General features: G+C 42.5%; 2 protein-coding genes across 4 annotated transcripts in view; one reads left to right on the top strand and one right to left on the bottom strand.

Annotated features, from left to right (window-relative positions):
* Window positions 1-5780: 5780 nt before the first annotated feature.
* On the bottom strand, window positions 5781-7578 carry LOC130388029 (transforming growth factor beta-1 proprotein). Of its 2 annotated transcripts, none has more exons than XM_056597327.1 (2): window positions 7166-7578; window positions 5781-6930 (listed from the first exon to the last, which is right to left on the bottom strand). In XM_056597327.1, the coding sequence occupies exons 1-2, from the start codon at window positions 7530-7532 to the stop codon at window positions 6119-6121; spliced, it is 1179 nt and encodes a 392-aa protein (XP_056453302.1). In that variant the 5' UTR covers window positions 7533-7578; the 3' UTR covers window positions 5781-6118. The 2 variants fall into 2 exon arrangements, with proteins under 2 accessions (XP_056453302.1, XP_056453303.1); XM_056597328.1 differs by having other exon boundaries at window positions 5781-6927.
* Window positions 7579-11616: 4038 nt separating this feature from the next.
* mast3a (microtubule associated serine/threonine kinase 3a) overlaps window positions 11617-16149 on the top strand; it is a 34274-nt gene continuing 29741 nt past the window's right edge. Inside the window, exons 1-2 of one of the 2 annotated variants that reach the window (XM_056597090.1) lie at window positions 11617-11791; window positions 13767-13798. In XM_056597090.1, the coding sequence (XP_056453065.1) occupies window positions 11753-11791; window positions 13767-13798 (71 nt within the window). In that variant the 5' untranslated portion in view covers window positions 11617-11752. Of the gene's footprint in view, window positions 11792-13766; window positions 13799-15372; window positions 15858-16149 lie in introns of those variants that run through there. The other variant, XM_056597089.1, reaches the window with a different exon arrangement.

Here is a 16149-nt window from a genome sequence, read left to right as displayed (position 1 = left end):
GGGGGAGGTGTAGGTCCTTTCTATGTCCGTCGGTGTGTGTATGTGTGTGTGTGTGTGTGTGTGTGTGTGTGTGTGTGTGTGTGTGTGTGTGTGTGTGTGTGTGGTATGTGTGTGTGTGTGTGTGTGTGTGTGGGTGTGTGTGTGTGTGTGTGTGTGTGTGTGTGTGTGTGTGTGTGTGTGTGTGTGTGTGTGTGTGTGTGTGCTTCACCTGAAATATCGACCAAATTGCTAAAATTATTATTGGTTATAGTTAGTATTTTTAGTTATGTTTTGTATTCAGATACACACACACGCACACACACACATTCACACACACACACACACACACACACACACACACACACACACACACACCACACACCACACACATACATACATACATACACACACACACACACACACACACACACACACACAGACAAATATGACTGATATATATTTATATAAAAATGAAATTATATGAGTGTCAGCTTTTATTGCGCTTATCTCAGCTGAAAAGACCCCGTATGATGCGTAGATCATGCGCTTCTCTGATGTGTGTGACTCAAATCATTAGCTACAGTGGCAGTTTTAGGCATGGGCGAACCTGGCAGCTGCCCGGGCGCCATATTTGTGGGTGGAGCAAAATCACAGACGGAATTAACCCCCCCCCCCCCCCCCCCCCCCACTGATTAGCTAATACAGAACATGGGCTAAATAAATAAGATTATGTCATTCATTTCCTGAATATCCATGCATAAAAATCTCTCAAAAGTGATGACAAATATAAATAATATTGCTTCAGTATTTATTAATGTTATGGGAAGCCTTCAAATTAATCATGTTACAATTATGCACCAAGAATGAATAACCCCTCCAACCATTTGGCAGCTGATTCTATTAATGATGAAGTTAGCAGGAAACCTTAAGTTCCACTATTTGAAATAAAGAGGAAGCTGAGGTGTTTTGTCAGAAAATGAAAAGCAGATAAAGTGACTTTCAACCCCCTTGCATAACATGGGGGATATTCGCCTGGTAAGACGCATTTCTGCTCCTCTGGTTTTTTAGCGCCAAATCTTGTGTCCTACTATAAAGGGAATCGACACTTATAGGCACAGTAGGACCAACTGTCTTGATCTGTTTACTGTATTCTGTGGACTTGTTCGGCTGTTGGATGTTGTCTTATGTGAAATGTAGTTGCCTTTCTATTAGTAAGCTAGAACATTCTCCCTTTTCTGTTAAATTAACTTGTTCTCCCGGCGCTGATAATTAATTTTTTCCCTTTTCTTAATCAAAGCTCCTTTGTCTTAATCAAAGTTAAAGTAAAGTATACGGACAGTAAAGGTGCAGTCGGCCCAAACATTGTTATGGGTTTCTGGAGGTTTTGTGTGTATTTTTTTGGGGTAATACAACCAAACCAAAAAAACTAACTTTCACCCATTTTTCCACTCTGATCCACTTTGCAGACCCCATGTCCGTCAACAACACCTGTCCAAACACGGAAGCCTTTCACTGGGATGCGCCCCGCAGCCTGGCAGAGAGATCGATAGGCTTGGCCGTGGGCCTCAGCGTCTTCTTCCTGCTCCTCCTCCTCCATGGTACCCATCGTCTTCTACGTCTTGAAACGTACCACAGTAACATGTGGGCGGCTGGACCGGGCCAGGCCGGGAAGAGGGAGGACCCCGCGCAGATTGAGCAGCAGCTGGCCGCCCACGGTTACAGCACCATGGGCCGGGGCGCCAGCCGGGGCAGAGCCAAGCCCCATTCTACGAAAACTACAGCGGCCAAACCGCCGCGGGCACAGCCTCCACGGGGGGGCCACACACGTAAGGAGCACTATTTAGAGTCTAGACCATCTCTGTGAAGTGAAGCAACATGTTGGACGAAACAAAATTCTCGTAAAATCTAAGCAGTTATTACAAATAATGTCCATTCCATAGATGGACATTTTAATATTTCTAAATGCAAGTTTCAAAATGGGTCAATGTTTGAAGAGAGAGCGTACCGGAAAGAGGTGAGGAAAGACTATGTGTTGGTTGTTCCTTTTTTACACAACATTGCAGTCAGAGCATACATTTCTCCTTCACAATCGAAACAAATTCTAGCTGTTCTCTTTCGGTCTCTCTATCTATCGATCAAACAGTGCAAGTGATGACTCAGAACTGGACTTTTTTTGGGCATTGCCCAAACAATTTGTTGTTTGGCACACTAATGGTCTTGTGGCGTGACACCACTAATGCGGAGGTTCCTATTTTTTTAAATTCTGCCACCCACCTGTGAAGGACCTCTTGGGCTCCTGGACCAAACAAGTTACTTCACAAAGTTTTTGTGAAGTTAAATAAGCAATGCATGTGAATCGTCATTTGTGAAAAATTCTGATTATTCAAATTTATTGGGTTAGTATATCGTCCATCAAGACAGTATTTCTCTTCCCGTTTTTCGGATATACAGCAGCAATGTGTGGGACGTCAATTTCGGGTTGTGCAACTTCCTCCAGGCCCATGGGCCTTATTGGCTTGGCAGCCATCTTGGTTCTTAGAACTAGCAGGGGGATGCATTCAGTTCCAACGGCCTGCTAGGACCAAGATGGAACTAGGACGGCCGCAAGATGGCTTCTGGGTGAATAAGGCCCGTCTTCTGTGTCTCTGTCTTCCCAGGTCTCCCAGGGAACTCGAGGAAGACTTATACTATCAGTGTGATTCGGCCGATGATGCAATATACGGCAACGACCCAAACTTCAGCCTGGCCATGCTATCAGAGGACGGGGAGGACCCCTACATCATACCAGACACTCTATGAGCCGCACGCAAACCCCTAAATCACTCCCATGCACACACAGGCGTACACATACACTGCACACATACACATACACTGCACACATACACATACACTGCACACATACACATACACTCCACACATACACATACACTGCACACATACACATACACTGCACACATACACATACACTGCACACATACACTGCATGTATGCATACACACACACACACCCACACCCACACACACACAAACACACGCACACACACACACACACACACACACACACACACACACACAACCACACACACACACACACACACACACACACACACACACACACACACACACACACACACACACACATGCAACATACGTATAGACATAGACAACAAAGCATGAAAAAATACAGACATAGCACTACAGCACAGAAAATATTTGTTGTTATTGATGTTTAATGAAGTAAATCACAACATGTAAAATGTAAATATACTCAATTAAAGAGGTCCGTGAACAAAATGCTTTAGTGTTATAAAAAAAAACTATGGACTTCACTCTTGGCGACATGCAAGTATTTATATTTAGACGATCATTTTTAATCATTAGTGCTGCCATGAATAAATGCTGCTGGTTTTACTTCGCCACTTCTGCTTTTTGGAGAAACGGGGGCTTTCACCATTTCGGTAAATCCCACTAACTTTTTGTTAGTTTTAATCTATATAATATAAATAATTCTCTTAAGCGTTTACATTTGCATTGCAAGTTTCTGTTTACAACAAGAGACGTCCAGTAGGACCGTACTCCTGCCGAGCATAAAGTTATGTATTACATGTACATGTTTATTACATAAAACTGACCGGTTAAGATAAAGTTGGAAGTTAACCTGAAATTGCTTATCATGCTTATATATTAATCAGATAAATAACTATATATTTGCATACCTGCTTCATTATTAATATTGATTAATAGGCATACTAATACATTGACAAATAGAGCAAGGGAGAAGAGAGGGCGAAAGAGATTGAGAGACAGAGAGACAGAGAGGAGAGAAAGCGGGTGATGAGAAATGGTTGGTATGTCTAAGCATTACAGCATAGCTGAATGACATTGGCATAACACATCCAACACACCATCCACCACAACGAAGACAGCTAATAATATTCCTTGATCTCTGATCACTACAAGGGTCGTGACAAATTTTGATTTGGGACATGCATCACGTTTTAGTAAACAGAAACTGCAAAGTGACAAACTGCAACGTAACAGACATTTGATAGGCTGTGAAATACCGTTAAGCAGAATTTAGGGAAAACTAAGGCGCCCAATGCAAATTTACTTAATCTATGGGCAACTATAGTTGGGTTAATAAAACCCAGTACCTTGTGTACTTTTATTTATAATCAAATAATGAATTTTACGCGAAAGTTAAAAAACAAGAACTCTTATTTTATTTGTTTTGCTTCATTTCCAAATCTCTGCCCCCCAGTGGCAGAGGTTCCGGTACCGGCCTGCCGACCTAGAGAGGCTTGGATTGTTATCTAGCCCTAACCCTAATTATTTTAAACGTGTATACTTTGGGTGGTACTGCAGCTCAGGAGCTTTCAAAGTGAAAGATTGAAGACGTTTACATCGGCCCTGCGTTGTTTAACCAGAAGGGATGTCATCCCCCGAAACAAAGAAACACACAAGTGGTTGTTACGGGACAGACAGAAACAAAGGAAGCAGCGATCCGGGAACAGGTGATCGTTTACCGTAAGAAAAGTTGAATTACAGTAAACAACAGCGTCCCCTGCGTGAGAGTGATGGCCTCTTAATTGGCTGGCCTGTTGATTCAATCTCCCAGTCACTCAGTATCCCACACCCTTTAATATGTCGTCTTTATAAATGGAGGATCAACAATCATGCTGAAGCCTGACGGTGACCTTTGCCCATACTTTGATAATGAAAAAAAAGGAAATGCTTATTTGGGAAGGGGGTGGTATGGCTAATAGGTTGCATCATTTTGGAATTTGTTAGAGACCTGCCACCCAATCAATCAATTGAATTAGAATAAATAAATACATATGTAACTAAAGTGTGCATACCTGTTCAATCATTAATATTGATCAAATACTAATATATTGTGCACCTACCAATGTAGGCTATAGGTAGGCCTAAGGGGTTGCCAGCTCTGGAATGGTCTCTAGTTTTTATGCCCTGAGATATATGCATTCTATTTTGCATGTTGTTACAGATGGATCGTGGATACAGCGATTTTACTGTGTCGATTTATATACATATACTGTATATACATCTAAAGTAATTATCATAATTTATAATAACTTAACTTATCTATGTATCATATACCATAATATCATAACTTATCTATCCAACATTCTTAAGTCATCATTAAAAACACAGACTCTGATAATATGTAATGAAAGTGCTTTTGCTGTATCGTTGAAGATATGCAATCTGAATAGTGGGAGAAATCAGTTTACACAGCAGCTGTCGTCGATAAGTTTTGGAAATTGACCTTGGTTCTTTCTCTTTGTCAATTAATAGTTATGTTCATTGGTTCATCACTAGGTCAGGGCCATTTAGAAAGACTTAAACTGGAACAAACGAGGACCTTTGTATGTAAGACATACAATATGTAGTAAATCTATGTGTATATACATATACACATATATATATAATATATATATATATATATACACACATAGATTTATTTATAGTACACATATATCTTATTCATAGTATATATATATATATATATATTGATAGAGAGTTATAGTTGTTTAAATAATACCAAGTATATCTGTTGAATGTATTACATTTAGGAAAGACAAATATTTATTTCTGAAGTTAAATTACGTATAATAACAGATTTAAGGTTAATGAAGAATTGAGTAACATGATATTTCTTTAACTTTTTTTATTGAAATTTATAACCAACAATACAAAATAATAATGTTTCACAAAATCTGTTAACAGTAAGCCTCAGTAAGTTCATAGAAAAATTGTAAACATTACATCGATCTTGAGCTGTAATACAAAAAGAAAACATAACAACACAGACATAACTTAAAAATGTTAAATATAACTTACAATAAATAACAGTTATTTAAATTCAAAGGTCCATAAACGACAAAAGGTTTACTTAGACTTTTGAACCATTTTGATTCTACTTTGCCAATGTGAAGTTATCTGTGCAAACCTTCTCTTCAGTTCTTCAGCCTCTCTTCAGGCTGCATGGGTCAACAATGACCTGCTACTTTAGCTTGAAAGCATAACATTGTTTCATCATCTTGTATTGTACAGTATGTTTCAAAATGTACAACGCCTGTGATAAAACCCCCCCAACGTTATGGCTCGGGGAGGCGTCAGGCGCAGTGGCACGTGGTGACGATGAGGTCGGGGAAGGGGGTCAGTGTGAGCAGGCCCCTGCTGTCGTAGTGCATGAGGACCAGCGGCTCATAGGCGGCGGGGACGCAGCAGGGCCCCTGCAGGGCTCCTTTAGTCAGCTGGCTGAGCCGGGACTTGACCTGCGTGTGCATGCCCGCCGGCTTGTAGTTGTGGGGGCAGGAGCCGTCGCAGTAGTGCATGGTGTAGGCCTCCGGCGCCACCACCCAGTCCGACCAGCCGATGTCCTTGAAGGACACGCTGAGGGACTTGCGGCAGCACCAGCCCTGCTCGCTGCAGACGTCCTCCTTGTTGGAGCGGGGCAGCCTCCTCGACCTCTTGGGCCGGCTCGCTCCCCCTCTGGGCTCCACCAGGCCTATTTCCAAAGCGACCGACGGCGCCGTTTTCGGGCCATCGCCTTCGCCGGCCTCCAACCCCACCTCGACCACCAACGGGTGGCGGTGTTGGTCCTCGTGGTCCTTGCTGATTCTTCCCAACCATTTCTCCACTTGATCTCGGAGGTCAAACGTCAGGCTGCGTCGGTGCTCTGCGGTGGCGTTGGATGTGGCGCTGGTCATCCAGACCGTGGTGTTGGGAAGCCCCTTTCTGTGCACCTTAACACGGACCTCCTGTCTGGTCTTTGGCAGGCCGGCTTCCGATCGCCAATTGGAAATCTTCAGCTTGGCTCGAACCAATGTCAGATCGGTGAGGGTGTTGAGGTCTTTATTGAAAACGGCTCTGTACCACTGTATGCGTTGGCCTGACTCAGGTGGAATAACTCTTACTGGTTCTACTGCAAAAGAAGAGGACAACATGAACAACTGTTTAATGATGCAATACACAGCAACATTTTATATAGTCATAGTTTACACTAATTCATTCAAGGTCTTGCTCTTGTTAGGTCAACAGTAGGCTATTTGGATTGTTAACAATGTTTTGGATGAGGGCTAGATACGGGCCAATCTGATGAGAATCAGATAGTTATCTTAACTACTGATAGCAACAACAAAAAACCAAGTGCATCTCACCTGTTTCTGGGAACAGCACAGTCAACCGTCTCTTCCTAACAGCCTGGACTTCCCTGATCGGCTCACTCGTGTTGCCCCTCAGAAGCCTCAGCGTCTCCCTGTAGAGCCCGTACATTCTCCTCAGCTCCTGATCGGAGGCTCTAACCGCCGGCCGGAGCTCCCTCTCCGTACCCAGCGAGCTCAGGATCCCTGCCTTCACCGACTCCAGGAGGAGACGCCTGGCCGCGTCTCCGAGACCTTTCCTGCCCACGTCCGGTGCCCCGTCCTGGGCCGGCAGAGGCCAAGTGTGGGCCGGGCGAGGCAGGGAGCAGGACAGCAGGGCGCAGACAGCCAGAGGCAGGCAGTGTGGCTGCAGTAGGCTCGGCATGGTGCAGAGACCTGTCAGGTGGGTTGAGCTGGTGGAGGATCAGCCAGTGAGGGCTTTGTCAGTGGGATGAATGAAGTTCTTCACATGGTTTCATTTATAGGTCTTTTTGTGTTGCCACACCCCTAGCCAGTCAGGTGAGCAGTAGCCGTCCTTTGTAGCGCTGAAGGTATGGCTGGATGTCATACCTGAGTTTGGTTCTGAGTCGGAGTAGCCATTGTCCTCCAGGACCCAGAGACCTAAGAGAGAGACCCATCCGTGGTGGGGAAATGATTTATTAATTCATGATGACACACGTTTTGATGCCCTGACAAAAATGCTTTCAAATTATATTGTGTATTAGAGTTTAAAAAAATGATTTTACATGCATGGAAAAAATATGTTTGAAAGTTGAAATGTAGCTACAATATAGCACATATATTTACACATATTGTTTTTTTTGCCAGAACTATTGATTTCCGCCACCAGAAGATTTTGATCAAGGAAGCTTTTCTTCCCGCTCACCAAATGATGAAACCGTTGATGAGATGGGGGCAGATCGGTGAGCTGAGGTATCAGCTCAAAGTACGTTTCACCTCATGTTGAAATGTACTTAGAATGGAATTGAAGCCCACAATTTCTCCAAATTACAGAATAATGTAATCTAATATACAATGGGGGGTGTGGGATTAATTAATCTTAAACGATTTAACAAAGAACTGCCTTACAGTTTGTCGTTGTCAAAATGTTTTCATTATTGGCAAAGCTTCCAGAATTGTCTCTTCCATTTGATTTACGACAAGGGAAACACCGACAGCACAATATCAGCTCTTTGCCATCCAGTCATCAACACATATCCCCTCCCTCCCATGCTTATCAGTAACAGAGCTCATTACATGTTTATGGCATGTCTACGCCTCATGATGAATGAGAGGCCTTTCCCATTCATGCCTGCCAAGGTCGTTCTGGGAAACACTGATCCAAGGGAGGAACACATTCCTTACCATGCATGTATGTTTCCGTTTTATTGATTACTATGTCAATTGTAGAATACGTCTATAAGTGAAACTCTTATTCATTCACTGGCATCTTGATTGTGAACGTCATACCCCTTGTGGAGGAGTTCACAAGGCACTGCGGTTGCATAGCTGTTGTTGTTGTTGTTGTTGTTATTTCCATTGTGGTGTACAAGGCAGCATGGGCAACATTAAACAAGTTGCCCTACACAGGACCAAAGGTGAAAGCTACGTACCCTACCCTTCCAAGTCGAGTGTTAATTGTCGGTTTCACTAAGTCAGGTGATGAAACTCAGGTGGAAGTGTGTGAAAGGTGTTCAAGTGTGATTCATACGTTGCGGCTCTGAACGTGGGTGGATATGTGCTCTCTCTCTCACTCTCATTCTCGCGCTCACTCTCTCTCTCTCTCTCTCTCTCTCTCTCTTCTCCTCTCTCTCTCTCTCTCTCCTTCGTCATTATCTCCTTGTCTATCTCTTATTTTTTCATTTGAACGTGCTTTCTTGGAACTATGTTGTAGAACATAGTTGCAGAGTGGAACAGAGATGGGTATACAAATAGGGGTTAAGATTTATTGTGGTCCCTAGAACAAGGAAAAGTTGCTATTTGAAAGGAAACAATAGGTTCATCTAATCCTCTGATGTGGTGATGGACAAATATGTCGGTTGGTAGGTAGCCTTTTGAGTTCTGAAAAGTATTATTAGACGTCTGATTACTATAAGGCCCTTTACTTATTGATATCAAGTTATATGTGTGTGTGTGTGTGTGTGTGTGTGGTGTGTTTGTGTGGTGTGTGTTGTGTGTGCGTGTGGTATGTGTGTGTATAATGTGTAGGTGTGTAATTGTGTGTATGAGCGTGTTTGCGTGCGTGTGCGCGCGGGTGTGACACTACCGTTCAACAAAACAACGGTACTGTGTATTGTTTCTGTAAACATGGCCGTGATTTCACACTAAAATAAATCTATTGCTCCTCCTAGAGGCCATAAAGACACTGTGCACCAAATATCGGCCCAATATGTCTAGATTTGAGAGAAGGAGGAGGAAATAAGGTCTGCCCTCTAATTTCACAATGATTCACACATTTGCATAACTCTTCTAAGGCGTGACCAGGCCTCTGTTTGTCTCTTTGCATACACGTGCATGTGTGTGTGAGTGTGTGTGTGTGTGTGTGTGTGTATGTGTGTTTGTTTGTGTGTGTGTGTGTGTGTGTGTGGGTGTGTGTGTGTGTGTGTGTGTGTGTGTGTGTGTGTGTGTGTGTGTGTGTGTGTGTGTGTTTTATCTGTACAGTATAAGTGCATTGGAGGTTTTTTATACAATAATTATATTGGACACAAAGTTGATCCGTTAATCATTTGAAAGAACATTGAGAATGTATGCAATAAAATAATAAAGTAACCTTTCCAAAGATGTAATTTGCATTGTGTGACAAGATAGAGAGAGGCTGTATCGATCCCCAGGGGGGAAAAAAGCATTTAGTGCCTTCATCATTGACTTTGCACCATCACTCCATTGAAAGTGATGGCAGAGAAAGAGAAAGCAATTAACCGCAGTCCCAGTCGGACCACTGGGAGATACTGAGGGAAGGCCGTTTCTGCGGGTGTGATTGCGGTCACTTATGAGCACGCGTCACTCAGAGTTGTCCTGCTTCCTGCGGCCCCTGAGGCGTGTAGCGGGAGGGCATGCACTGAGGCACAGCCCGGCGCCCTTACCGCGTTCATCCATCTCATGCTGCACATAATATCGGGTTTTCGAACAAATTCGCCAAATGCACAGGATCTAGTCAAGTGTGGCACGGTGCGACTGGGAAATAACAACCTACATTTCTGAAGATGCCCCAGTAAAGAATCAAATAAAAATGATGTACGAAAAGTAGGTAATTGAACAAGCAGCAGTAGGAAACAAAAGTCATTATGTAGATGCCTATACATTCACTCTGCACAATTCACTATGTCCACTTGTTTTGGTTTTGAAACATTGTGTTTTTACTTGTCCTCAGTCTCACCTATCCATGGCTGCGGAATGACTACAGTCAAATGTTCTGTCCTGAAGGGAGATGCTTCCTGCATGGTATCCTGACTCACTGAAGCCTTTTCTTCTGGGTTCTCACTTGATTGGGAGTTGAGAGAAAATTTAGGTTTAGGTTGAGGTTTACACTATAAGGACACGACCATCCTCAGCTAGACATTTGAAAATGTTGCTTTTAATGTGCATGCGTTAATACAAGCCAATGTACTGTATGATAAGCTGTGTTTGTTACTATTTATTTTAGTGTATTATTTATTCAAATGTACTATTTGAATAAAAGGCCCAACTGAAGAATGTGTCTTGCTTTTAGATATGGATAAACAAAACAGGGGAGAAAGATATGAACAATAAACAAATAGGCTATAAAATACCATTGAAAGAACATTTGACATTTATTTATATGTTAAGCTAGATTGTTGAATTGCTAAAAGAAAGAAAAGGTAATATGTGGTGTGGTTCTAATTTTAGGCCTACTCCTACAGTAGGAGTAGGCCTGAAAGGCCAGTCTGAAAGGAGAACAATGGCCAATTTGTTACTGGAGTATACATCAGGACATGTGGTGACACAAAACAGGACAGTAACCATTGTTAGGTACACAAAACACAGTGGTGTCAATTAGATAACTAGACCCCTTTCATTTGCTTCTACATGTTTTCTATTTCCCCTCCTAAAAATAGTTGAATTTTTCATGCTTCGTACAGACGGTATAAAGTGTTACTTAGGGTTCTAGGTATATGCGGTATGTGCAGGCATATGCATAGTGGTGGAAACCGCATAAAATACGCCCTAGGGACATTTCTGAAACCAAAATCAGAAGTTACTCAAGAGGGCAATACATGCCTTCCAAACACACAATGTAAATGATTAAGCATAATGCAACACAATGATTCATAAGAGCCAAGAACAGGATCCCTAAGCTGCACAATGGGTTTCACAGAAACACTTGGGGGGATGCGCTGGTAGGGGGTGCTAATGTGTGACAAACTCTCAACCACCCGCACCCCACCACCGCCACCCAAAGCCCACCCAGCTCCCTGCGATCAGGCGATGACAGCCTCGGCCACCGTTTGGGGGACGCCCTTCACAGCAAAGGAGGCGAAGCAGTCGGTAGTACGGCGACAGATGAGGACACGTCTGGAGATGACCTGGGCGCAGTAGGGTTGTAGTGGCGCTAAGGGACAGGACGGCGGTGCTTTTAAAAGAGCGATGGACGAGCCCAACATACTGAGACGTCGCGGTCTGCAGGTAACCAAGCGGCCAGCAGTGCTCTTATTCTGCCTACATAAACAGCAGGCCCACTACGTTTGTAATAGGAACACGTGCTGTGCATGTAATATGGATGGTGGTGTGCAATAGGCTATCCAGCGTTGAGAGAATACTGTGTCAACGATGCAAAAAAATGTTGACGTGCATGAATGTTGCTGTTAGAATTGAGGATGGCCTCACGCCGAAGATGTCAACGTTTAGCCGAGGAAGGTGTAGTGTAATGTCAGAGCGTCAAAAAGGATATTTGATATAACGACATCCATGACAAACCCGATATTTATATGATTGGGTTCAGAATTGTTATTATTATGAGGAGTAGCTATTCAACGTGCTGCTTTAATTGTGGCAATGGGCATATCACTGACTAATCAAATTGCCTCCAACCAATGCGCATTCCTTTATACTTACGAACAATATGGTGATTAAATAAGGGCACAACTGCAATTTAATAGGAGAATACAACCTACTACAGACTGTAGGCGCTTTGGTGAATCTCCATCCCTGGGTTGCCTTGGTGACAGGGGCATAGAATCCCAGGATTGGCAGACCCATTCCCGTAGTCCTATAATGTGTCGAGGATGTTATCGAGAATTGTGGACGAGGAGGAGTTTTAAGAAGGTTCAGCTGTTTTCTGATTAAACAAAGATTTAACTTATCCAAACAGCTTCCCTTTCTCGTTCTAGGCTCATTAGGAAAGTGATAGTTTTACATATTTTATTTGAAAGAACATTTAATGCACATGCACAATATAAGGCTATTTGTATTGATGGATACATGGTAGCTAGATATTCCTTAAATCACTATTGTAACAATCTACATATATCATCTTTATTTTTATGTAAAACAACAACCAACAAGGGAACAAGCAAAAAAAAGAAACAATTAACTCAATACTCATTACTAATTGATGATGAAAATGCAGGTAATCTAGTGCTGAACTGTATGGGCATTGATTCATTATATTCATTCAGAATGTTTTGCTTTTAGCGAAGGTAAACGTTAACGGGTTGCAATATGTATCAGAGGAGATGATTAAGTCAGTGCACTTGACTGTGAATCAATTTGATACAAATTTATTGTAGCAATGTTACTTCCTCTTTCACACAAGAAACCAAAATATTAGGACCTGTTACAGGATATTCTCCATACCCTTTTCAGGGCCTCTGGATTCCAACTTCTCTGTAGTGTGAGATAATTGAATTGTTAGGGAACACACACACACTTCAATTAATCATGTACATCTTTCTGTCCACTATGCTCCTGTTGCCCTGAGCGCCTACCAACAACATTCTAAAGACCCACTTGGCTCACATGAGATCTAGGCCACAACAGAGCTAATTATCTCCCTGCTGCACAAGGACCACAGGGAAGAGGAGGCCAGAGATTTAAATAAATAATGCATAAATAATGTGTTTGATTGGGGAATGAGGAATCAACATTTGACTGTTACGTAGGTTAGGAAGAATGAGAGAGAGAGAGAGAGAGAGAGAGAGAGAGAGAGAGAGAGAGAGAGAGAGAGAGAGAGAGAGAGAGAGAGAGAGAGTCTCCATTAAGTGAAATGCTTAGTTTCCCTTTAAATATAACAATGTAACCAATATAACAAAAAGTGAATCCTCTTTATCTTCTCTTATTTTCATTAACACCAAATACTGAATTCAATTTAAAGTATAAGTATACATATCTTCAAAAGCCACATAAAATATTGTATATTTTTCCTATACACAAATTTTATATTTTTCTGCTATACACAAAAAACAATGACAGTACTGTCCAACACAGTGTGTGTTTTCATTTAAAATGAAAAGGGGAAATTAATCTTCTTGTTTAGTGCAGGCACGCCTTTTTCTGTATAAACAGCAATTTGTGCATTGATGCATCTGTGGACATGAAAACATGGACAAACAGGAACGTCTTAGCAGCCTTTCCCTTATCTTCCTTATTCTCTCCCTTTCAGAAGGAGTTAAGTTTACCACGTAGAGGAAATGTGTAAGTACCTTCAATCTATTTAAACCTATTTAAATATATTCTCTCTCTTCTCTCTCTCTCTCTCTCTCTCTCACCCCCCCCTCTCTCTCTCTCTCTCACCCCCCCCTCTCTCTCACCCCCCCCTCTCTCTCTCACCCCCCCCCCTCTCTCTCTCTCTCCTCTCTCTCTCTCTTCTCTCTCTCTCTCTCTCCTCTCTCTCTCTCTCTCTCTCTCTCTCTCTCTCTCTCTCTCTCTCTCTCTCTCTCTCTCACTGATATTTGCATGGCTCTTTTCGTAGTGAGCAGTGAGAGCTTTGACCGCAGCCTCAAGCTGAATGTCGGATGGGTTTCACTGCCCGGACAGGTTTAACAACAAATCCTCCTATGGGCTGGCAGCGAGATAGGGCTCAATACAGTTTACCATCAGCACAATGGACCAGCTTTCAGCTTGTCTTCAACAGACTGTAGGCAAACAGCTGCTGGGAACTATTTTTTTATACAACTTTATAAAGTTGATCTGATAGTTATTGATGTGATATTCTGCGATATTGTATCGGAGAGGCAACAATAGCATGGAAGAGCTTTGAGAAAGAAGCTTTTCATGTTGTCTTTTTTGGTTTATGTTTTGTTGTTGTCTTTCATTGTGCTGTGGATGTGAACAAATCACATGATTTCACAGAGTTATCACCAGTTGGGTTCCATAGTGTGGCATGTTAGCTGCCGCCATGGACACCAAGTCAAGCAACCTCCGACTGAAAGCAACAGCCTCGAGGTCCGACTTGTTATTCTGCATGGCACTAAAGATGTACTCAGTTCTTTAACTGTCAACCGCGACCCATATAAGTGAGGAAAACAATTTTTTGGGGGTTAATTTGGATTATTAAATTATTCTTTGCCAAAGATTTAATCAGCATTTTAATAAAAGTTAATTATATTACAGCGTCAATATGTTGTTGATTCTTGATTTTAAGTGATGTATGGTAAGCTCATTTCCCATGTGGATTCATCTAATTATTATATAGAAATAATGTATCCATCTATTTGTAAATGGGTCATCTTTACAACCATAGCTGTACGCAACTATTCGATTTAGGCTAAATAAAGCCAAGCTTAAAGAGCTATTGCTAGAAATTATAAAAGAGGGAAACTGAATACTGTAGGACAGGGGTTCCCAACCTTGTTTGTTCCAAGGACCGGCATATTCATAAAAAAAAATTGGAGATCTGGCAGACAATTTCAATGCCCATTTTTTTTAGATGCAGAATTTTGGATGTGGCTTTTTTTCAAGATGGTTTATTTATTCACAACAATTAGAGCAACAGCAATGAAACGATTGAGTCTCAGGATCCCTTCAACAATATAAATAATGTAAAAACTACAATTTATAAGAGAACCACAAGAACATTCACCTGTGACCCAAAATCGTATGTATATAAAATTCGAGTCCTGTTTCTAACGTCGTCCACGAACCGGCTACGGTCCGGGGACCATGGGTTGGGAATCGCTTCAGTAGAACACGTGAACTCCATGACCGTCCCAGTACCCTTGTCTTATGACCACTTCCTCTCCCACATTGGCCCCACCTCTCCTCTCAAGATGTGCTGCTGCTGCTGCTGCTGACATGGTCGCATCAAGGCTGCCTCGGTGGAAACTTTCTATCACTGTACTGTTTGGGCGAAGAGACCACCCGACCAAAGCCTCAGCGAAGGACTAATGGAAGTTTTCTTTTTGCTCAATAAAACAAGGCAAAGTGGAAAACTGAGGCGGGGATGTCAAGCCCATTGGCGGTCTACTGGGCTGCCCTGCCCGGTGTAAAGAATCGCTTTGAGCCGACGCTACAAGGACTTTATCGTTTTGGACGTGGCGTGCTTTACTACCAGAAATAATTTGGACAAGGGGAAAATGAAGGGATTCGATCCTTTTATCATGAAAACACTTCTTTACTAGTAGAGGACGATTCTCAGTTCGGGACTCTTTGCCTTCTCCACTCCCATCATGTCCGACCAAAACCACTACTGGACGCTCTTGCCGAGCTACAAAACCAGTTTTGTAACTGGGAACATGATGAAAAGAACAAAGGGGTAAATAAAAGACCATAACCAAGTTGTAGTAATATGCACAGTATTGCATGAAGGGTGTGCTTGTTGGCCTGTATTCATTATTATTCTGCACTTCTGTGGGCTGAGCTGTCCCTCCCTTGCATGGCTGGACCAACTGCGATGTGTTGAACGCCTCGATCGAGGCGTGTTATTGTGTATTTACTCTGAACACACAGCTATGTACACCATGCTAACATGACCGGCTAACCTAATCCGGCTCTGGTGGTCTCTCGGTGTCAACATCAGCCTCCTGGTGTGTCGATACATCCGTCCT

Source organism: Gadus chalcogrammus, chromosome 8, assembly GCF_026213295.1.
Source record: "Gadus chalcogrammus isolate NIFS_2021 chromosome 8, NIFS_Gcha_1.0, whole genome shotgun sequence".
Taxonomy (NCBI): Eukaryota; Metazoa; Chordata; class Actinopteri; order Gadiformes; family Gadidae; genus Gadus; species Gadus chalcogrammus.
The sequence above is the reverse complement of the archived record's forward strand: the minus strand, read 5'-3'. Positions and strand labels throughout refer to the sequence as shown.

What these genes read in the sequence shown, in the direction of transcription:
- LOC130388029 (XM_056597327.1), bottom strand. Translation starts at nt 7,532, where the DNA reads ATGCCGAGCCTACTGCAGCCACACTGCCTGCCTCTGGCTGTCTGCGCC. An exon ending in TGTGCTGTTCCCAGAAACAG is followed by an intron (nt 6,931 to 7,165) that starts GTGAGATGCACT and finishes CTTCTTTTGCAG; the next exon opens with TAGAACCAGTAAGAGTTATT.